The following is a 24,533-nucleotide window of genomic DNA, read 5'->3' on the forward strand; positions in this document are numbered from 1 at the left end:
AAAAGCTGGTACTTTTTTCTACCAATCTGAGCTCCATATAAATCTATTTTCTAATCTAATCATATTTGTAATAAACTTATCAAAATATTTTATATTATCAGAAAGGCTATTTGAAATATAAATGTATAGTTACAAACTTTAACACTGATTGTCTTCCAAAGAGTAGATTTTGTCTTAAGCTATTAACTGATTTTTTTTGTTAATGTATATAATTTATGAACACATGTATGCATTTGGGGGTGCTAATATTATAGACTACATGATAAAAGATGTTTGGAGTCCATTGATCTAAGTATAGACACCATTTCTTTGATACCTTTTCTCATCTCTTTAGAGTGTAATAATCCAGAAAATCCAATCCATTTCTTTTAATTTTTCTATGCAAAATGAAAAACATGTTAGTTTCCAATAAATGTCGAAGTTAGAGTTCAACAATAATAATGGTTAATTTTTATTAAGTACTTACTATATGCTAGGTATTTTGCTAAGTACTGCATATGATTTGTTTCCTTAAAACTCTAAACTACACAATAAAATAGATAATTCCATCTGCTTCATTTTAAAGGTTAGAAAATTGAGGAGCAGAAGGAAAACTCAATTTGCCTAAATATGCATAATTAGCAAGTCTCATAACTGAGATATGAACAGAACTGGTCTAGCTTCTAAGCTGACAGTCTTTCTTAAGCTACATAATATCAACAGATGTCAAGTATTGTTTCTTCTAATGTTTGAACACTCATTAATTTCCAAATATTTCTTAAGGATCCTTTACAGGCCCCATATACTGAGGAATCAAAGAAAAAGACTTAGTCCCAGTGTCCAAAGTTCACAGACCAACATTTGAAATATGCAAATAAATAATTATAAGTGCTATAATAAAATATAATATAAACTTAATAATTGAAACCCAAAAGAGAGTGCAATAATATCTGTCTGCGAGTTCAAGAAAATTCAATTTATCTTGGTTTTAAATAAGCAATAATTTTGCATCAGGAAAAGAAATTAGAAAATATTTAAGCAGAAGAAATTATAAGAACGAAAATAAAGATGTGTGGAACTGTTTGGCCTAAAGAATGGAGTTATCCAAAATGGCAATCTTCAAACTTTAGTCTACAAATACATCAGCTGGGATTTTTAAAAAATATACATTCTGATTGTGATGCTTAATTTTAGGTGTCAACTTGATTGGGTTAAGGGATGCCTAGATAGCTAGTAAAGCATGATTTCTGGGTGTCTGTAAGGGTATTTCCAGAAGGCATTAGTTTTTTTGTTTGTTTGTTTTTGAGACAGGGTCTTACTCTATTGCTGAGCTGGAGTGCAGTGGCACAATCTTGGCTCACTGCAACCTCCACCTCCTGGCTTCAAGTGATTCTACCACCTTAGCCTCCCAAGTAGCTGGGACTATAGGCGTGCACCACCACACCAGGCTAATTTTTGTATTTTTAGTAGAGACAGGATTTCACCTTGTTAGTTTCAAACTCCTGAGCTCAAGTGATCCATCTGCCTCAGCCTCCCAAAGTGATGGGGTTACAGGCATGAGCCACCATGCTCTGCCAGCATTTTCATTAGTAGACTGAGTAAAGAAGATCACCCTCACCAATATGGGTGGACATCATCTAATCTTTGGAAGGCCTGAATAGAACTAAAAGGTAGAAGGAAGGTGAATTTGTTTATATTTGAGCTGAGACATCCATATTCTGCCCTCAGACATCACTGATCTTTGTTCCGGGGCCTTGAGACTCAGACTAGCATTTACACTATAGGCTCCCCTGGTTCTCAAGTCTTTGGACATGTACCACATCATACTAACGGCTTTCCTGATTCTCCAGCTTATAGATGGAAGATCATGGGACTTTCGGGCTCCATAATAGTGTGAGCTAGTTCCTATAATAAATATGTCTCTAGATAGACAGACAGACAGACAGACAGACAGACAGACAGATAGATAGATAGATAGATCCGTCAATCCTATTGGTTAAGTTTCTCTAGAAATCCCTGAATAGTACTGGTTGAATAGGACTGGATAGGAAATGAGAGCAGCATTTCTGAAATCTTTTAGCTGAGGTGGATGCTACTGATCATATGACCATAATTTGAGTTGCCATGCTTGAACAGTAATCCTCAATATGTAGAGTTAGATTGCTTACATCAAAATTCCTAGATTGTTTGTTAAAAATTTAGATTCCTAGAATACCCTAGATGTACCAATTTAAATGCGAGTAAAGTAGAAAGGGAAATATTCATTTTAAACATATAGTTACTATATGATTCTCGTGCACATTACATTGAAAACCATTAGGGTTGAACAGGCAGAAACTACAGGAAAAGAGTATGGAAAGTGATTCCAGAAAAGTTATAAATTAAGGAATCTTGAGTCTCTTATTTAGGAGTTTGAATGTCATTATATAGGCAATGAATGACAATAGTAAGTGTTAAAGTGAGCACTGATAGCATAGATTTTTGTTTCATTCAGATCATTTTGGAAGCAATGCAAAAGTAGATATGGGCATGACAGAACAACTTATATAGACTTTCTCTACTTGCAAATAAAATCTACAAAATGGAACAAAATATATGAAGTAACTGTTCTCAAGCACTGAAGAACACGAGCAAAGAGCTGTGTCCTTTAAGAGAAAGATATAAAGCAAGTCACACAATATCCCATGGCAACCATGGGATATTGTGTGATTCCATGGTTTTCTGCCGAAATACTTTTCTGCCACAAAGCATAATAGGAAGACTCACTGAGTTAAGAGCGTAAATGAGAGTTCTGATATTATGAAGTGGCTGTATTTGTGGAGCGGGGTAACTGAGAAGCAGCAGCTGTACAGAGAGGGCACTGCAGAAATCTGCATGGAGATCCATCATGAATCCTTGAGCTGGGCTGCATAAGCACAGAGAAAGACTCTGGAAGATCTAGAAAAGATCACTTGATTTATGGCTAAAAGGTGGATGGTGGTGATACTGGAGGTCATGCAGTACTGGGGGATTTTGGAACTCCTGTCAGCTGAATGAAGAGACTTTACTGAGTCTCTCAGTAAGACTTGGGAATTCAGGTGACATACCAAAAAGTCATACTTTAGGAGTAAGCACCATGTCCAGGAGTGTGAACCACATGCTAGAATAAGACTATGCCAAGAGGCAGCTGGGCGCCGTGGCTCACGCCCGTAATCCCAGTACTTTGGGAGGCCAAGGCGGGCGGATCACGAGGTCAGGAGATCGAGGCCATCCTGGCTAACACAGTGAAAAACCGTCTCCACTAAAAATACAAAAAATTAGACAGACGTGGTGGTGGGCGCCTGTAATCTCAGCTACTCGGGAGGCTGAGGCAGGAGAATGGCGTGAACCTGGGAAGCGGAGCTTGCAGTGAGCCGAGATTCGGCCACTGCACTCCAGCCTGGGCGACAGAGCGAGACTCCGTCTCCCAAAAAAAAAAAAAAAAAAAAAAAAAAAGAGGTATGCCAGGAGGCTAAGTTCAAACTGAAATAGATTTAGCCTAACAAAATATCCAATCAAGACTGATTTGATTGAAATATATCCACCAGAAATGCAACTGCCTGCCAAAAATGAAACAAAAACAAACAAACATAAAAAAGACTCAACATTCTTTAAAGGAAGATGACATGATAAAAATTTCCTATAACACAAAATACATTATTTCTAACTTTTGATAAAAATTAATTGATATATGAAGAAACAGAAAAATGTGCTCTGTAGTCAAGACGAAAGGGAACAAATACTGAGCTAATCCAGATGTTGAAAACAGCAGATTGGACATTTAAAGTAGTCACTAATAATAGGTTCAAAAACTTGAAGGAAAATATGGGAAAATGAAATAACAGATGTGTCATTATAGCAGAGAAATTGAAATTATATCTTAATTAATCTTAATAAATAAAAAGCCTAGAACAGAGAAGTAAATAACCAAAATGAATTAATTCACTGGTGGATTATGAGATGGGAGATGGCAGAGAAGTGGTCTGTGAACTTGAATTCAAATAAGTAGAAATAATCTAATTTGGAGAACAGAAAGAAAGAAGATAGAAGAAAAAAAGCAGACTCAGTGATATGTGGAAAATTATCAAACAATCTAACATATGTATTTGAAAAACTAATGGTCAAAATTTCTGAATTTGATGAAACCATAAACTTACAGGTATAAAAACTCAATAAATCTTAAAGAGCTTTAAACAGAGAAAACCATACATAGGATTATTATTTTCAAACTTCTGAAAAACATATTTTCTCTCTTGTTAATTTATTTAAAAGATATAAATGTTTAACACAAAAATTCTAATATATTTAGGTTCTTATCATGTATAGATGCAATGTATATGGCAATATGGCACAAAGAATGAAGATAAAATGAAACTATACTAATGGAAGGTTCTTATATTTTAAGTGAAGTATATCAATATTTACAGGGGGTGGACTATGAAATGTTGAGAATCTATAAGTGTATTGTAATCACTACAGTCATAAGTTAAAAAATGCAGAAAACTTTTACTCCTCAAATGACACTATTATGAAAATGAAAAGGCAAGTCATAGACTGAGAGAAATTTTTGCAAAAGTATATTCAGTAAAAGAATTGTATTAGAATAAAGTTCTCTTACAATTCAAGAAAATAATAAGCAAAATTACAAATGGGAAAAAGAGTTACAGACACTACATTAAAAAATAAAAGATTCCTAATAAGCACATAAAAACCTCTTTAGTCATCAGGGAAATGCAAATTAAAATTATAATGAAATACTAAAATTCATCCAATAGAATAGCCAAAAAAAAAAAAAAAAAAAAAAGAAAAGACTGACCACACCAAGAGATGGAAAGGATGTGAAAAAACTACAACTCTCATACCTTGCTGATGGGAATGTAGGAAGGAATTGCTAGTTTGTTAAACAGTTTGGTAGTTTCTCATAAAATTAAGCATGTACTTATTATGTGACTCAGCAATTCCACTTTTAGGTATTTCCCAGGAGAAATAAAAACATATGTTCAAACAAGTACCTGTATGTGAGTGTTCAAAACAGCTTTGTTTATAATGGTCAAAATCTGGAAAAATGTCCATCAGCAGGTAAATGGTAAACAAATTGTGGTATATCCATATAAGGGAATACAATTCCACAATAAAAACATTAATTACTGAATATATAACATGGGTGAATCCCAATAGCATTATGATAAGTGCCGGAAACCATATAGAAAATAAAACATACTGGATGTAATAAATTTATTTAAAATTCTAGAAAAGAGAAAACTATAGTGATAGAAAACACTTGTTTCCGGAGACCAGGTGAGAAGGAGATTGACTGCAAAATGGCATGAGGGAACTTTTTGGTACAGTAGAAATGTCCTATAACATGATTGTGATGATGGTTACATGATTACATACATTTTCAAAAGTTAACAATTGTAGACTTAAAATTGATAATTGTATTCGGTACGTATTAAACCTCAATAAAACTAAACCCTGTAAAAAACCCAACAAACTAAAACAAACAAACAAAAAGGTGTATGGGGATTAATCATTCACGTAGTATTAAAAAGCTAAATATCTGCTTTGGTTTTATTAACGAAAGCAGAGATTATTCATTAGAAAATATCCAGTCATGATGTCAGAGGCGTTTGAACCAGAGTGAGCTACTCCATTTTGAGTGAGGGCTAGGAAAATAGGAAAATGAGTCTGAGACTTACTGGGTTACATTCTCAGAAAGTTAGGCATTCTTAACCTCTAGATGTTTATGGTTAAGGGAACAAATTAATAATGTTTACTGAACAGATCCAGACTTGGGAGTGTCCAGATATCCTGTTATCTGTATAACAAAGGCATTCCTAATTTTGCTTTAAAGATAATAATATCGATTCTTGCAAAATATAGTAATTAAGAAAATTAATATGTTATCACAAACCCTTGTAGCAGGACACATCTCCCCAAATATACGAGCATTGTACCTAGGGTGGATGCGCTCCTCCTCTTACTTTCAGGAACGTCCTACTCCGTCGATGGAGTAGCTGTCTTTTCACTACTTCACTTTCATAAAAAACTTGCTTTTACTTTGCACTGTGGACTCGCCCTGAATTCTTTCTTAAGGGAGATCCAAGAACCCTCTCCTGGGGCCTGGATCGGGACCCCTTTCCTCTAACGATTAGTCAGGTCTAGCATGCCAGGGTGTATAATTGAAAGAGCTATTTGATGTAGTGAACAAAAGGATGGGAGAGTTACATTATTCATTTTGTGAGTGTTATGAACAAAATAAAATTCAATTGCAATACCAAAAAAAAAAAAATCAAAGAAATATGTATAAATAAGTGGTATGCATGAAAAATACTAAGATAATAAAATACAAGGGATTGGGTGAGAAATTATTTCAGAGTGAGGGAGATTACAGAAATAAGAAAACTGAAAATGCATGATCGTGGATTGAATCCTATCCCAGACAAGAAAAAATAATCTATAAATGACACAATTGGAACAATTGATAAAACTTGAATTTGAACTATAGATTATAATATCATATTGATGTTAATATCATCTCAATGTTTTTTTATTTTATAATTGCATTGGAGTTATATAAGTGAATTTTCTTGTTCTTAGGAAATGAAGACTGAAGTGGCTAGAGTGCATGTTGTATACAATTTACAGTCAAATGCTTCTTTAAAAAAACCAGAATAATGGAATTGGGACAAAATGCAAACAGTTAATGAACCTGGATAAGGAGTTTCTTATACTATTCTTGCAATTGTTCTTAAGTTTGAAATAATATTAAAATTAAAAGGTTATTAATACTATATGGGGGTGGGGAACTGAGCCCAAAATTAATTATATACTTACTGGAGTAGTTCTGTCAAGGGATAATTAGGAGTAGGTTTAATGCATTTAATGATTACCAGGTTTAATGCCTGGTAGTGTGAACAACTACTTTATATTATTTTTGTGTTTAAAATGAAATAGTAACTTTAATTTGTTTTTTACCTTTGTTAAGAAATTTGCAAAATAACTATGCATTTTATTATGGCCTTTTAATATTTCTGCCTGCTTTTTTTCCTAAGAATCTAAATTTTCATTTAAACTTGCTATGAAAAAGCTATAGTTTATGCACCCTTCTCTAAAATAGAAGAAAACATAAAAATAGAGCAAAGAAAACTCTAAAAATGGAAATTTAGTTATTATAAACAGAGGTTGAAGAAATATTTTCTTTAAATATGGTAGCACTAAATCATTCAGAACCCATTCGTGTGCCAGTGTCATGCTAAGTCTTAGCAAAATGAACTAATACAGAAAAAATCTCCCAGACGGTGAGGTTCAGAATTCATGGTTTCATACAGTGCCACGGCTATCCATCACTACCTTCCTGTTCCTTGAAGCTCTTATACTTTCACCTCCTGCCTTTCAGCAGAAAAGTCAACATCAGATGCTGTTTCCTACACTGGAAACTCAGACTCTTTTGTAGTTTAGCAGGATAATTAACAGGTATTAAAGACAATTTAGCACGTAAGTGAGGCTTTCGCCCAGAAGGAATTAGAAGAATTGACTAGGCATTGACTCGGCATGAAAAGAGATGAAAACTTTAGAGTATTTGCACTATGAATTATAGGAATTTGTGAAGCTAAATCATGGGAAAATAAGGTCCTCTTTCCTCCCAATGACAAACTCTCTAGCAGTTGGGGGAGGGAGATATTGCAGGGGGTTCCTAATACAGGCAAAAAGTTGTCCCTCCTCCCACACCTGCACACACAAAACTGAAATAAAATTCTGTCACAGACACATGAAAATGAGAAAGAACAAAATACGCAATATACAAATGAGATTCTGGGAGTAACAAGCCAACTGTACTTGATTTTAATCACTATTCTAATATTGTCCAGGTATCTACTTTACTCTTTAATTGCATCTTCTGTAAAATAAATCCTAATATGCAGTTATTTTAATGACTAAAGTACATTAAACTTAGTATGATATTTAGCTCATAACAAATATAAAGTAGAAATTGTTATTATAATTATAAAATGGTCAATGTATATTACATAATTTGTATGTTTTATAAATTTATATTTATGAAAATCTCAAGGTTCAATTCCAACAGTAAGTATCCCAGTTTGTCCAATCCACTATTTATTATTCTATCAGGTGCTGAGATTAGTTTGGAGCCAGGGACTAATATAAGAAAAAAAAAACAGCTGAAGCAAAAAGGTTTTTTAAGAAAAATTTGCAGTAAAGAAATACAGCTTCAATGTGCTTCTTTTGTCTTTAAGTACAGCCTCATCTCTCTCTGCACAGAGGCAGCATGGTGTTCTGATGAGGAACTTTGGCAACAGAACTAGACTGCCTTGTCTTAAATCCTGGCTAACCCCTGGCTAACCACGTAACCTTGGGAATAATCATATTCACTTGTGGGATTCTTGTGAGAATTAAATGAGCTAAATAGAGAAAGCACTAAAAAGAGTATGTGTCTAGTATACAGAAGATATCTGTTCAATAAAGAGAAAGAAGTCCTTTAGTAGTCTAATGCCTCTGGTCACTGAAAATTTTCCATGATTATTAATTTGGAAAAAAAAAAAAAAAAAACCCAACCCTAAAGATACACATTATCCTTAGTTCCAAGGCAGTGATTATGGCAATTAAAGTGTCATACCTTGTAAACTGCCAAATGCAAGGCTGTAAATCCATTTCTTGACAGTCGAGATGGGCGGAGCCCTTTTAACATAAGAGTTCGAATATGTGATTTGTTGCCTTAAAGAGAAAAATGAAAGAAAGCTAAATCGTTGTGGGGATGGGGTGAGTTTAAGACTCTCTTTGACTTAATGATAAATGCCATACAGCTGTTTAAAAATGTCAAGCTGCCGTTCTGCAGGCCATTTGTAAAGTTTTCTATTAATTGGCAACCTTACTTACTAGGGGATATTTCTTTTCCGTTTTTTCCGTTTATAAAACTTTATTCAAATGCTGTGTATTTTGATTCTTCATCTTAGATTTTTTTATTTAGTATCCTCATCATCGGATGGTTTTGAAACATAAACACATAAGAGGATTCACCATAATAAACTATTAGTGAAAAAGCTTAAATTAAAAAATCTAGTTGTAGAGGATTTATCTGAACATTATTAACAGTAGAGCTTATTTAGATCAAAGAAATATGAAGGATATAACCAAGGTTGGGAAGGCACATTTAAAGTTGAGAGAACAATCTGTTAAGTAGAGTCTGTTTGGTTTGTTTGGGAGAAATGGTTAAGGAATATGGTTAGAGTTGACACACATTTCTGTTCCATTTTAAGAAGTTAAGTTCAATGAATTTAGTTTGGGTTAAAAAAATAAATATTAATGGTTCATTCATTAATTCAATAACTTTACTGAGTGGATATTATATGCCAGGCACCATTCAAAGTGCTTGAGATACATTAATAAACAAAACAAATTAAGTGTAAGCCAGATTAAACTCTTAATCTTCACTTTGATCAATCCTTAATTTTAGATTTTATCTTTGGCATTTGTCACTTTTCCACATACTCTTGTTGAAGATTGTGAAGCAACTGCTTGATGCTATTTTGGGGAATCTTTAACTGCTTCTGAATTTAAGTTAATCCCTGACTGGCATACCCAATATTGAAAAGAGATTTTTGATTTCCAAGCAAATTGAGTGACTTGGTTTCCGGTAGGAACACAATGAAGCTTAAATTTAAAGCTAAATCAATTGGAATATTCTGCCTGATAGTTACTGCCTAAACTGAGATTATCAAGGTTGGAAAAAGCAAAGCAGAAGAGAAAATTGAGCATGAATAGAATTCTCTTGTAGACTATTAAGCAGCTCAAGTCACTGATGATATACACATATAACCAGTTTAAGAAGTACTAAGTTTCAACTACTCACCTCCACAAATGCAACATAAATGAAGTAGAGACAGCCCATTTTCAGTGCGGTAATTTAAATTGACTTTACTGAAGGCTTCATCAGAGCTGAAAAAAACATTTTACAGATGATCACAAAATTCATCTTTTAGCATATTGTCTTTCATTTGAAAATTATAAATGCAAATTCTGTTACTATCAATTCAGAAATGTATTTTTTCTAAGATTATTTTGTACTTACAGAAAGAATCTTGAACCCTCTATATGAAGAATTAAAATGGAGAGGAAATTCTGTAGTTTTACATTGTAATGATGTCACCAGAAATAACACTATGTTTCCAATAGTTGCTCCAGAATCACTGACAGCTAATAGGTGTCACAATAGTGAATTTAGTGGCACTTTTTAAAGACAAGTAAAACCAAGGTCAGACATATTCTAGGAACCTGAGAGTCACTGTTAGTAGGGAATACTTATACAATACATATATAAAATTGATTATTATGAAAATCAGAAAATCAGAAATCAGAAAATTGTTGTCAAATATAAAAGGCCAAGAAAAGTCAAATATGACATGAAATTATAGGGGACAAGAAAGACCTTCCCCTTTGCCTCTCTGAAGGTTTGCTGAAATCAACTGATAAAGGGGACATTAATAGAAGAAAAGGCATAAAATATATTTGACCATAGTTTTAAAAGGCACAAGACACACAAGACATAAGAGCCTTCAGAATGAAGACTCAAAGATACAGGAACAACTCTGTAAGTTCTAGTTTCTATGACCTGCCTTGAGGGGAGAAGGATTCTAGTCTCTATGGCTATCCTCTGGGGAAAATGAGGGGCCAGAGACAAGAGGACAGGAGGAGGTCAGAGAGAAAGTTTTGCTTCTAAGGCTGCTTGTAGGGCTTTCATTTTGAGGTGTCATTTTCTGAGCCTCAACAGAAATGATGCTAAAATTACCCGAAGAGTTATACTTCACAAAGAAAGTTGTATATTCACAGTGAAGTTGGCAATGTTAACAACAGTGCAATAATCATTTTTTGATTACATATCACATGCCAGATACTGTAGTAAGCACTTAACCTTACTTATTCCTCACCACAGCACAATGTCATGCGTATTGTCACATATATTATTTTACTCACTTTATAATTGAAGAAATTGAAGCTTAAAGAGGTTAAATAACTTGCTCAAATTGGAAAAAAAAGAAACTACGTAAGAGGCAGAATCAGGATAAGATTTGAATCCTGGTGTAACTATAAGAACAAGGCTTTCAAGGATTACCACACTGATGAAATGATTTTTTCCACTTTGAAAACATCAAAACATAGCAGGTATTGCTATATAACATTGGACATATATACTGAAAAACTGCATTTTCTCAGGGGTTTATTGCTACATAGGAGCTCCAAAGCTTTTTCCTCTTTCACTATTTGCCATTAAGTTCATTATGGTTAGCTCAAAAGAACGTGCATCCTTCCATCCTTCTGTGTTTTGCTTAGGCTGCTGGTTACATAGTTTTTCTTAGGATCAGAAGGCCTCTCTCTCCTCCCCTAACCCAATACTTTGTTTTCTTTCTTGTGGTTTTACAGTATGTTTCATTTGCTGGACAATAGAAAGACCAGGGAAGAAAAGCCAAAGCAGCTCAGAGCTGATTCATTGTCCATCAACATTCTCAGTTTCCAGTCACAGTTTTCTTTCCCTTTTTATTTATGGACACTGATTTCCTACAACCTTTAAGACAAAAATCCAATCTACCTAGCTTGAAAGGCAGAGTTCAGCTCTGCCAAATACCTCTACTATCTGAAGTCATAACCACAAAGAAGACCTCTGCGACCTGTGAATGCATTTCCAAGTGTGTTCCAAGTACCTAGTTTACTTTCTTCCAAGACATCCATAATATATCTGGGTTCGCGGGTTTAAAAGCCTGGCTGAGCCAAAGACTACACATTTCTAAGAATCATGTTATTTTGTGAAGTTACTGCAATACCATAAACAGCTCTATCATTTATAAGTAGGCTCATTTTATTGTAAGTGGACATTTGAAACAGTGGTATTTTCATCAGAAATGATTTTGATTGCAGTATTCTTTGAGCTGAGGGAAATTGCTGATAGAAGTGAGTTAAATTCTTAACTATCTTCATGAAATTCTAAACTCCCTGCTTATATTATTAACATTTATAAACACTGGAGTTTATTGTACTTCTACAAAAGGCTTTCCAAAGCAAGTTGAGTTGTGTTTTCCAGTATTAGTAAGCTGTCTACATGTTTTGCTGCAGGGAAACACAGAAAGCAAGAAAGGTGGGAGGGTAAAAAAAGTTTGAGAATACTGTATTCCCACGACTGTGAAAACAAACCACAAGACTTGCCATTTCTAATTAAAGCATTTCACTGAGGTTCTTCAATGACCCTGGATTTAGAGCCTTTCTCTTTTTAGCAGTACCTTGGAGAATAGCACTTTTTCTTTTTCTATTTTAAAATTCCAATAGCTTTTGATGTTCTTAACTGGGTGCCTTGATGATAATGTTCTAAATTTATAGTACCTTTCAAGTGTAAGTACTTTACAAGTGATATGAGACTTTGGCTCACTCACCAAAGACTATGCTATCTCTCTAAAGCTGCTAGAGATTTAAATAGGCAGGAGGCAGCTTGAAATTGACCTGTAAGGCCAAGGATATGATCTCATTTCTACTGAAAAATGTCCTGGGAGCATCATGGACCTCAAGAGGTCGAGAATTTTAGCTTTACATTCCTTTTGAAAGGCTACCTGTGGCTCTCTACGGCCCTCCTGGGGCAATGGTCTTTGTTCAGACAAAGACAAGGATTTCATTAATAGAATCACTCCACTTCTCACCAGGGACTATATCACAGTACCTTACCAGAGTTTAGACCTTTATCTGTGAAATCTGACCCAGTCAGAGTACAAGAGAACTTTGCTTCAGGCAGAAGTTGTAATACACTGGGATTATATTCTTTTTTCCAGTATCTTATCAGATGCTACTTCTCCCCACCTTTCTTTTTGGAGGGATTTTCCTGAATTTCTCCTTAGATACTATGAGATTTTGGGTGTGAGTGAAATGAGTTTACTTTCAGATGTCTGTTTTCTATTCATAATTTTTATTTATCAAGGTGCCCTGAAAAGTTTAAATTATACATAGAACACAGAACTGCACATGAGATTCTCTTATTTAAACTTGACCTCTCAAACTTTTAATATTACTGTATTTTCAACAGTGGAGATATTCAAAGAATGAAAACTGCAAAGGAGGGAAAAAAGGTTAAAGTTGAAATGAAAATCACTTTATTTGAGAGGGTAAACTCAATTGCTTTCTTGGGTCTGTGATCTAACTTTGATGATCCGTTCAATAAGTCTGGCACAACACCTACTAAACACCTACTACATGCCTCACTTCTGCTCTTAAGGCTCACTTGCTCACTTCAGGTTGTGTTCAAGAGTCTCCTTGATATAAACTACTCACTAATTCCTGGATCCTTTGAATGCATCAGTCCTGGAAATATACATACTAGATAAAATCCTGAAATTGACTTTTGTGTTAGTCCTGATATCTAATACTCTGATCAGCTTTGCAAAACAAATGAACATGGAATAAACAGAAAATACAAGATGCCAGGGTCCATTCTTGATTTTTTAAAAAGAAAGGCACTAAGTAAATGTTTATTATTTACATAAATAAAATTGAAAGCAAGATTAATGACTCTTTATTCAACAATTATTTCTCAGCTAACTGAATCTTGAACTAGACTTTACCATCTATAAGTGACTCAGTATAGAGTCCTAGAGTTCCTTGCTTTAAACTGAGCTGCTCCTTGTTGCTTTTGTTCTCCTTTTGAATTATATCCTCCTTGAACTCATGCAACTTCTACTAATGTCAACAAAATGAATCAACAGAGAATAGACTCCTGTAATATTTGGCAGTCAAATGTGATTTTAATAGTACAATTTTTAGTTCAACTTTAATAACTGGAATGTACATTTTTAAAATGAGAGTTACTTTGGGGGCTATATTTGAATCCTAATTCTCACTTCCCATTAACTTCTAGTCAAACGTTTCTGTTTTGAAACATGTAATTAAAATATTCAAGATATTTAAGCAATCATTCCTAGGAGAGAAATTTCATTTTCTCTTCTTTTGCCTCTTCTAAAGTAACTGTGTATGTCAAATTCACTGCCAATTGAGCATCACTTATGTATTCTAATACCCTAAGCTCAATTTATTTTTTAATTTCCCCTTACATTTTTCATCACCTGCCATGCCACACTGTAACTTAACATATCCTAATGAGCTCATCGTGCATGCTGGGGCATGAATGAAGTTCCTAATTAAAATAAAGCCACTATTATGAATATATTTCTAATAGTAAATGCTGTTCTTAATCATTAAAAATGATAGTTCTGTACCCAAAGGTTACTTTCTTTCTTGTAGCATAATGAATTCTTTTCCTAGCCTTTACCTTTTACCCAGAAAAGTGTGCAGTTTTGTGATCCAATTAAAATTCTTTTTCATGACCTCATCCTTTCAAGAAGATATCTGACATGAATGACCACAAGTGGGAACTTATTAAAATGTAACATTTGAACAGTTGGCCAAAAAATAACACACTGCTGTCCAAGGTATTCAGACAGGTAGATACATTTTAAAGCTAATTCATTGGTTGAAACTTAGGGGAAAGCCAATAATGTAGAAAGAAGGTAAGGATTTTTTATGGGTCGTCTAGTTTCCCAAACTGATCATTTAAGTTTCAAATGGCTAGTTGCAACTTCTTGCCTATTCATTGCAGATTCTTCCCTGCCCCATGCCCTCCAAGCAATAGAAGCAGACAAATAATAAGATATGTTTCTAATATATATCTCCAAGAAATATCCAGAAATATATTTGTTCAATATCTTCCAAATAAAATCTGCAAACGAATACTGTGAAGTATGTTCATTTATTCAGCCATTCATACAATAAACAATTACAGAGTTAGGGTGACAGATACAGCAAGAATAGCTAAGTATCATAAAATTGATGTAATGATTGTTACCTCATAAGATTGTTGTGAAGTGTAAATGAGTTAGAGTTTGTAAAACTGTTATAAATATTAACTGCTATAATAGTTATTTCTAGTAAGGCATTGATATTGATTATTTTTACTTTTTTTTTTTTTTTGTATTGTTTTGCTCTTCCAAAGAGGGATAGGAAAGTAGAAAGGAATCATGGAAGTACAGGATGGAAGAGAAGAAGAAAGGAAGAGTAAGGGGGAGAGAAAATGATAGAAAGATAGCAAGCTAGAGATGGAGAAGGAGAGGGAGAACAATAGGGAGAGATAGAGAGAGAGAGACAGAGAGAGATTGAGGTCAAGTTGTTTCTCAACGATTTCACAAGATATTCCTGTAAAGTTATAGTTCATAAATAGTTTTACCTGGACAAACAGGAAACGAATTAGAGAAATAGACTGGCTTAGGGCATTATGAATTCTTTGTTTCCTTTTGGGTTTCCGGTTTTTTGTTGTTATTGATGATTCTTATTTTTTGTTTTGTGGCTAATTAGCAAAACACACTACCCAAACATGTCAAATAATATTTTCATTCTATGTTAATTATAAGATGACATTTCCCCTTCAATATCCTACTTAGTAGTTTGACAGAAAGGGTCTACTCCTCTTAAATAAGATCAGCTTGAAAAGTTTCCAGAGCTATTCATCTTATAATAGCCAGATTTCATAGTTGGCTATAGTGCTAAAAATAATTTTAGAAGATAATTCATTTAAGGATGAGTATAGTGGAAAGCAACAGGCCTCAGCAGAACTTTTCAGAGAGAAAAGGTACAAAAAGGTATATCTCAGAAAACATGTTTTTTCATTTCCTCTATACATTTTGACTTTTTAATGGAACAGAGCATTCTTTTGATCATTTTTTGTACATAATTAAACCCAGTCAGTTTTAAAGTGAGGCACTATAATTACTGACCAAGATGTATCTACCCATTGCCAAAAAAATACAGGTTGTTTTGGATTATGTTGATGTCATAGTGTTTAAAAATTATGACTTTTCTAGACCGGCCGCGGTGGTCCATGCCTGTAATCCCAGCACTTTGGGAGGCCGAGGAGAGTGGATCACGAGGTCAGAGATTGAGAACATCCTGGCCAACACGGTGAAACCCCGTTTCTACCAAAAATACAAAAAAATTAGCCGGGCCTCGTGGCGGGCGCCTGTAGTCACAGCTGCTCTACTTGGGAAGCTGAGGCAGGAGAATGGCATGAACCTAGGAGGCGGAGCTTGCAATGAGCTGAGATAGCGCAGCTGCAACCCAGCCTGGGCAACAGAGCGAGACTCCGTTTCAAAAAAGAAAAAGAAAATTATAACTTTTCTGGAATATTCTCATAGTTTTACATATAATATTATAGATTAAGCAGATACAAAGTTGGCTTGACAATGAAATTAGCAAAGCATAGTCTTAAAATGTATTATGATAAAAACTATTGAAACAAAATAATTTAAATGAAAACGTTTTAAGTCACATGTGGAGAGCCATCACTTCCATAATCTTTTCAAAAAGGTTGTATAATATTCATAACCAAGATTATTAATATGATACATTTTTAAATCAAATAAAGATGGGTGTAATCCTAGGTAAATCATACAAATTGTTTAATCTAGTTCAAGCCAGTTTAATTTGAGTAGCCTCATTTTCTCCAGGTATAACATGGCAATTGCAACACTTACTTCAGAGGGATGTTAACATAAACAATAATGATTAAGTGTTAATAAACATTTCTGAGGTTTGGCCATGTGTCAGACACTGTGCTAAAGCACTTTACATATACACCATTAGGACTATATACGCTGATGCACAAAAATATATATAGAAGCATTTCTGGCATATGGTAAGCACTAAGTTATTAGTTTGTTTCACAAATAAATACAAATATAAATAAGGTTAAACAAGAAAAAAACGCTGCCTTTAGTGAACACATATACTAGTGGGGAGATAGACCTGTAAATGGATAAGAACACCACCATGTAGTAAGTGTTATTATGTTGATAAAGATTAGAGGCAGCACCGAGGAGGATATAATCAGACAATGGTACTCTAAGGTGCCCTTTTCTGTCTTTCCTTCTCCTCCTGCCTTCTCTTTTTCTTCATTTCTTCCTGCCACCAATCCATTACCTAAACAAATGTCCAAAGTTGTGAGTGAGTAGCAACTTTACAGCAGAAGATGAAAGAACATTCCATTTCCATTTCCCTTCTTTCCCACATCAAGCTGCCATTCCAAAGCTGCTATAAATTGGCATAAGCAGTATAATTATTTAGCTCTTTCTGTCTTACATTTAGTTCTATATTGCTGTTTATTATATTGTGGGTAAAAGCTATGTCAGGAAGATTGTGTATTCGAGCTAATAGAGCAATGGTGTATTATGTGGTGAAAAATATCTTATAATGAATGAAATTAGCATCTACCAGGAATGTCATAAAGAAATTGGTTAGCAAATGAAAAACTCTGCTTACATCAGTGATCCTTTACCTTTGACGCTAGTGTTAATGTTCAACGTTCCATTTTGGGCATTGTATACAGTCTCCTTGCTATCTAAATGTTTAGAGAAAGGCTGATGTCAGGCAACATAACATAATCGCTTATCATAGAAATGCTCTTTATATTATAAGAGAAATAAATAAGGGTGAGTAATGAGATTCTAACATTTATTCAGCAGCTATAATGCTCTAGATACTCATTTAAATGTCATTTCATACAACATTATGTTTGATCTTCCCAACTACCTTTAAAATTTGGTGAATGAGTAAGTAAGACAATTTATATTCTCAGCACACTATTCTTTTCTTTCTTTCATCCATCATTTTATTCCAAAGAAAAGAAAACACTTAGAACTCTGCCCTGGAAGCAATTGACTTTTCTGTCCCAGATTATGCTATCTACCTTGACGAAATCAGACAAAAGCATATTATTCTGTTTTTGCTTGTTTGTTTTTTGGTTCTCTTGACTCTCTGTAGACCATATCAGTTGCTTACTTTCTATTCCCATATTCCTCATCCCTTCACTGATATCACCTCAGGTGAAGAGTTCTCAGTGCAACTTGGATATCTTTCTAGAAGTATAGTTTTCAAACTTTAGAAGTATCACTTTTATTATGCATAGTTTTATCTGGGGAGTTTGTTAAACATTCAGGTTCTTGGAAGACATCTCCAGAGATTCTGATTCATTTGATAAAGGGTGGAGTCATGGAATCTAAAATTTTGGCAAGTACTACAGTCTCCATCTCCATTAACATAAGAGGCCCCTAGTTCTTGCAGAAACATCATTCTAGACTGGATAATCCTCTCCTCAACTTCCTTATCATCACATTCTGTAGCTTCTTTAATGTCATCACGACCAGGTTACTGGTCTTCCTCTCCAAAAATATCTAACCGTTATCCTCAGTAAATGTGATAGCCATTTTGATGAGCCTTCTAATACTCTAGTCTCAAAATTCTTCAAATCCCTTTCAATCAAAATCATTAAAAGCTACATTTCAGATTTTGGAATCATCCTAAACTGTGCTAATACTTTACATTTTAATTTTGAAATAGTCCTCTTCATAAAAACTTTCATTCTTTCTAACTTTTAATAAGCTATTTGTTACTCTAACTTTATGATAAAGGCTTCTGTTCTTTAAATTGTCGTTATTTATCTAATCAATCATGATAATATAAATTTCTAATTATGCAATGCTTACTATGTGTTGGGCCCTGTACTTAGTATTTAATTTACCTCATTTTGAAAATATCCTGTGATGTAATTATTATTCACCTCATTTTATAGATGGAAATGAGGATTAAGGAGATTAAAAAACATATCCATGGACATACAGCTTATAAATAGAAGAAGCTGCATTTAAAACCAGGTTTGTATGACTCCAAAATTCTTACATTGATTTGCATAGCTTTCTTACTCAACTCAGATAATATGGTCAAGACATTATTTTTTCTCACTTTTCCTAAACTTTATATGGTACTCATTCATTGTTGCCTACACACCTTTACTTAACTATGCTTTTTATCTATAATGATTCAAAAAATCAATGAATACATCAGGTCCTAAATCTTGTTTTTGTAAGCAGGGTATAGTAGGAAAAGCGCTATCTATGGAGTCGGGCAGACCTTGACATAAGTCACATTCCAGAATTTACTGACCATGTGATTTGACAACTCCCAATGCCTTGTCTCTAATCCTTAGTTTATCATCCACTAGAGTTAATATTATTGGGCACACATGAAATGACAACAATCTACATATGATAGATAAATAATGCCTTGTATTTGATGTATCTGGAACAACACTTGAATATGAGCTGGCACTGAACAAATTCTGGACTGTAAGCTCCCTGACACAGATTCCTGCCTCTCACCCCCAATGCTAATGAGAAAACAGGTCACATTTGTTGCGTTTAGTAGAAACATAGGAAAAGTCCGTTATAGCAGTTGTCAAGACAGGTTGTAGTTGTTGATGTGGTATGAGAAAGAACCTTACATCTTAAATCCATTGTTAAGCCTAATATTCAGGTTTGGATACATCTAGTTTAAGCTAACCTTGACCTATTTGTGCAATACTTTCTAAATTAAAAAAAAATACTAAATAACTGAGGCTTTGACCTTTAAAAGTTGAGGAAAACTTCTTCAATGTAATCACATTTCATTTAGCATATTTATTTAAGTCAATAAGAGCTGGATGTTTATGATTAAGTTCTATATTCATATTTTTCCAACAAAACACATACATACTTATAATTCTCCCATACTAATGTACCAGTTATATTTCTATAGGAATTTCAAATGTTGTTCCATATCTCAGCATGTGATACTACTTGCAAAAGTTAGATCAGTGGTATCTCATCACAAGTGTCACTGTTGGGTTCATCATCTTGGGCCAAACTATAGAGAGAATCAATTATTTTTTGAACCATAAGTTGAACACTCGTGAAAGCCTTGTTAAATCCACTGACAAATTTCATATAAACTATATTATACATGCATGATTTTGTTTGCCAGTTATGTGATATTTATATGTTTACAGTATCTAAAATTTTGTTTTAAAGATATGACATTTGGTCATTGCTTTACACTTGTTTCCTAAGTAAAATAGAGGGAGTGATGAGTTCATTACGTAACACAGCTGTAAATGAACATGACTAATTGGCATATGTGGAACTTTTCCTTAGGCAGGCAGGTAACTTTCCTGACCCTCTAATGGGCATCTAGTTTCTCAATGTCAGATTCAATTTAACCAGAAGGCTTTTTGTGTATATAAGGGTCTTGCTCCTCTTTTCTGAACATTTTGTGTCTTCCAAGGTTGTGACACTGTCTTAGATTATTTTTCTCTTGTTATCATGGAACAAAACCTACTGAAATCCTGGAGGCAATATTATATGTTGTTATATGATTGTTCAGGGGCAGAATGATACTCAGTTCCATTAAGGCACAGCCTTTCAATGTCAAGAGACCAGAGGCTTTGTTAAAATTGGACTTACCATCATAGTTCAAAGAGAACAATATGGCCAATATGCAACCACTATGTGGGAAGAAAAATCTTGCTTTTCATTGCTGGCATGGTTTACAAGAATGATCTAATTCTAGAGAAGATTATTGAGATCAACAATAGCTTGCATTCAAAGGCTAGCCCTTAGGTTCTTATTTTTAAACTTTAATGATGGCATATTACAAGTCATATTTTTAAGGAGGTGAGACATTATGTTTATATTTTGAGAGTGATATGAGTGGTCAAAAAGAGATTATCTGACATCCTAAGGCTTAGAACATGACTGCTTTTGTCTGAGGTTCTACAGGTTTAAAAAATACACAGATACTTTTAAAAATAAGGTGAATACTGTAGACACTTATACAAAGAAATAACTCTTACAACTTTACCTAAATATATGCCTTAGTTCTGTCAGTTCTTTTTCCTTGATCTGCAGGTCATCTTCTAATCTTTCTATTGTGATAACATATGATTCACTGACTTTTTTCTTCCATTCATCTAGTAAAGAAGAACAAATGAGATGGATTTATAGTTGTGTTTTGCAAAATGTAGACACAGATCATAATATACAAGTAATCAAAACTGTTTTTATTCTAGAATCTACAATACTTAATTTAAATTACTGATTGTGAGTTTAAAATGCAGATGTTTATATTTAAAATGCAATCATATTGAATTGTAGTAATTAAGAATCCATTTGTTATTGGATAATATATTTACATAGAAAAATATATTTGACTTATTTCATTTGATTTTATTGCATTTTAATTACAGCAATCTCTAGTTGCAAGACGGTTTTTAGGTTTTAAATACTAGATACTTAAGATATAATTCTAAAATCCCTACATTCAGCATTATTCCAAGTTTTTTTCTGTAACATTATACCAAGGAACTAAAGTAATATTTTTGTAAGAAATTTATTGTTTCCTATAAAGATCTTCAGAAAACAAAATTTGAGTTCAGTTTTTCAAAGACTTTCACATAACATGCTGCCTTATCTTCTGTATACAAATTAACACATATTCCAATGAGTTGTTAGTTATCAGTAACTGTAATTGAACCATGTTACATTTAAGGAAATAAGAATAATTAGAATAATTACCAGTACAAGTTTGGGTTGGTCTAGATTTATAATTTCCCATTTATTATAAGTTTCTTCTTTTCTCCAGGGCAGTTCTTCAAGTTATAAGATTCCAAGTTCAAGTGCAGTGACAGCCCAGTTGAAAAATACTTTGATAGTCTGGCTAAAAATAAGCCCAACTGCCAAATGGAATGTCATGCAACAATGACAAAGAACAAAATCGTGTGTGCTTTCAAGGGTGAAATCATAAAGGGAACTAATCAGTCTGTTTAAAAGAACTGTATCAAAAATAAATAGCAAATGTTTCAATAGGATTATTTGCTTCCATCAATTATCTACCCGTACATACTTTCATGGACCATTTATTTAACAGATAAATCTAGAAAGTTATTCAGTTACATCTGAAGTTCACAAAAGAGCTATTAAAACTACCCAGATCTTCTTTCAAGATCATTTTCTCCTAAGCCAAAATAATGTCAGTTGGTAAAGAGTGGTAATAGAATGTGTCTACATAAATAAATAAATAATAAAAACTCATAATCTCTGGCATATAACTAATAGAAATGAATGTAAATTTGGCCTATATAAGAGCTACATAATTATGTTTGTATGAAGAAATTCTCAACATAGACCAAGATTTATAATGTTGTTGAATATTCTGACCATAAGAATCATAGATAAGAATCTAAGACATTAAGTTCTACAAATAGCAATTCATAAAATAATAAATGACAAAAACAATAAGATTAAGAAGATTGAGCATTTGCTATGTGTCAGACCCTAGTCTAAGTGCTTTACATATATTTCATTATTTAATCTCATGCAGTGCTGCTAGGTAGATATTATTCACAAATTATGGATGAGAAAACACAGAGTTGCTAGTACGCTGGAAGTCTGGAATCAGTTATGACCATGTGACTCTAACATCCAAGCTAGATATTATTGATTTGTCTTTCAGAATTTCTTTTTCATGCACTTTCCATTTACTTTATGGGGACATTTCTCTTTGTGTGCATATTGTATGCATATTTCTACTGATATAAAGAACCCAGGCTATGATGGAGAATAAACGGGAAACCTAGAAAGAAAACATTAAATTTTTCATTGTATATTTATTTCAGATAATCTTCTTATACCTAGAAAGTATAAACTTTAATCTTCAGATTCACATCCAAAGGATATAGCTTTAACTTAACAGATATGGATTTCATATTTTCTATAGTTAAATGTTCAAATAACTCTCTTTTTGAATAAATGCTTAGGCAAAGTTAGGATTCAGCACATCTTTTGCTCAGCAAAAGTAATCAAAGTTTCAGAGGTAAGGCTTCCAGACTGATAAGATACAGTTGGCGCATCAGGTATCTGGCTTCATAGACACTTTGTCCTCACCTGGACGTATTCTCCTTTTCCCTTTTTATCAGTACATGCCTACCACAGCTGTTAATACTTGCTGTACTGCAGTGGCATCTAGTTACCTTGGTCCATACACTCTACATTCTCCTTGTTTGAAGGCCAGACATCTTCAGTTCCACCAGCTTTCTCTAAGCACTTATGTGACCCCCATTTTCTCAGTTTGGAAAGTCTTTGTTTTGTTCAGGGACCTTCCTGCTTAATCTCTTCTTTCTTCCTTATCTTGAAGACCATACTGGATAGCCTTCTTTAAAAGGCTTGCAATCCCCCAGGGCTTTACCTTGGGAAATAATGCACCAGCTCTTTCTCCTCTTGGTTTCCTAAAATAGTCATGGTTTCTATACTCTGAATCCAGAGGGACAAAGATGGGAGCCTTCTAGAGGACAACTATATTTTTCTTCATCTCTTTTCTTATTTGTCTCTAATATCTCAGATCTTCCATCAATGTGTGTGTGTGTGTGTGTGTGTGTGTGTGTGTGTGTGTGTGTGTACATGTATCTTTTCTACATATGGAGGAAAAATTAGGTCTTATATCATCTTCCATTGTGTTTCTAATTTCCTGCTTGGGACACAAGTCTGATGTACTGCTTTTTAGAATTTTTTCTTTTGCTTTTCAAGAATACTTTTATTCTCTTAAAAAGCCGTTTTACAAATGAAAGTTTTGGCTTTCAAAGGTGTGATTTCTGCTACGAGTTTGAAAATCCAATCAGGAACTCAGTTGAACTCCCCCACATTCTAACGCAATACATTTTGCTGGAAAAAAAAATGGAAGGATAGCAATGTAAGAAATGCAGAAAATTACTCAAAATATTACCCAAAATATTAACCATTATTGAACTATAACTGTTTCCTGGTTTGAAGGAAACAATCTTTATCGATAAGCCCTTAAGAATTTGGATCTAGGTAATGGTTTGAGGTACTAGAGTAATTTTTTCTGGGTACCTTCAGCCTGATGAAGAAATGCTGGAAAAAGTAAATTGTCCAGTATAATATCCTTGCATTCCTCTTCCAAAGAATGTTGGAAAGAAACAACATAGAATCAAAAAATATTTTCCTTGATACTCAGTACATTTCTGTAAAAATTACTTTTTTCTAATAAAGAGTTGGCCACATACTCTAACTTGAATCCTACTCTCCCCAGTCCTGAGACGTCCAAAAGTGGAGAAAGCATGTTATATCATACATTATCAAAAACACAACTTGATTACAAAAGCAGTCTGCTTTCAAACTTTAGTGAGGGTAGGCAACATGAGGAGCTTTGTTTAAAAAAATAGAAACCTGGGCTCCATCCCCAGAAATTCTGATTCAGTAGATCAAGAGTAGAGTCCAGGAATCTGAGCTTTAACAAATTACTCTGATGATTCTAATGTAGACGCTACATGGAACATCATTTAAGAAGCACTATTTTAAGGTTACTTAAAGTGAGATGCCTACTTAACAGAATTTTTTTTTTCTTTTGAATTTCATGCAAGAGAAAAGAGATAAGTAGAATATAAACAAAAGAAAGATTATTTCAGATTCTTAAAGAGTTCTATCCTGTGGTAATTCCTGGGGCAATAAATGATTTGGCTATGCAAGTATAGTCTCATATTCTAAAAGTGATTCACAAAAAATTGAAACAACCAACATATTCCTTCATAAGTGAATGGAGAAACACACTGTGGT

General features: G+C 33.8%; 1 protein-coding gene across 1 annotated transcript in view; it reads right to left on the minus strand.

The window, feature by feature from the left end:
• Window positions 1-24,039, minus strand: part of TNNI3K (TNNI3 interacting kinase) — a 180,990-nt gene extending 156,951 nt beyond the window's left edge. The window contains 4 exon segments of the mRNA XM_073007904.1: window positions 8,636-8,733; window positions 9,869-9,954; window positions 20,767-20,875; window positions 23,955-24,039. Of these exon segments, the coding sequence (XP_072864005.1) occupies window positions 8,636-8,733; window positions 9,869-9,954; window positions 20,767-20,875; window positions 23,955-24,039 (378 nt within the window).
• Between the last annotated feature and the right edge of the window lie 494 nt (window positions 24,040-24,533).

The sequence above is a fragment of the Chlorocebus sabaeus genome, chromosome 20, assembly GCF_047675955.1.
Source record: "Chlorocebus sabaeus isolate Y175 chromosome 20, mChlSab1.0.hap1, whole genome shotgun sequence".
Taxonomy (NCBI): Eukaryota; Metazoa; Chordata; class Mammalia; order Primates; family Cercopithecidae; genus Chlorocebus; species Chlorocebus sabaeus.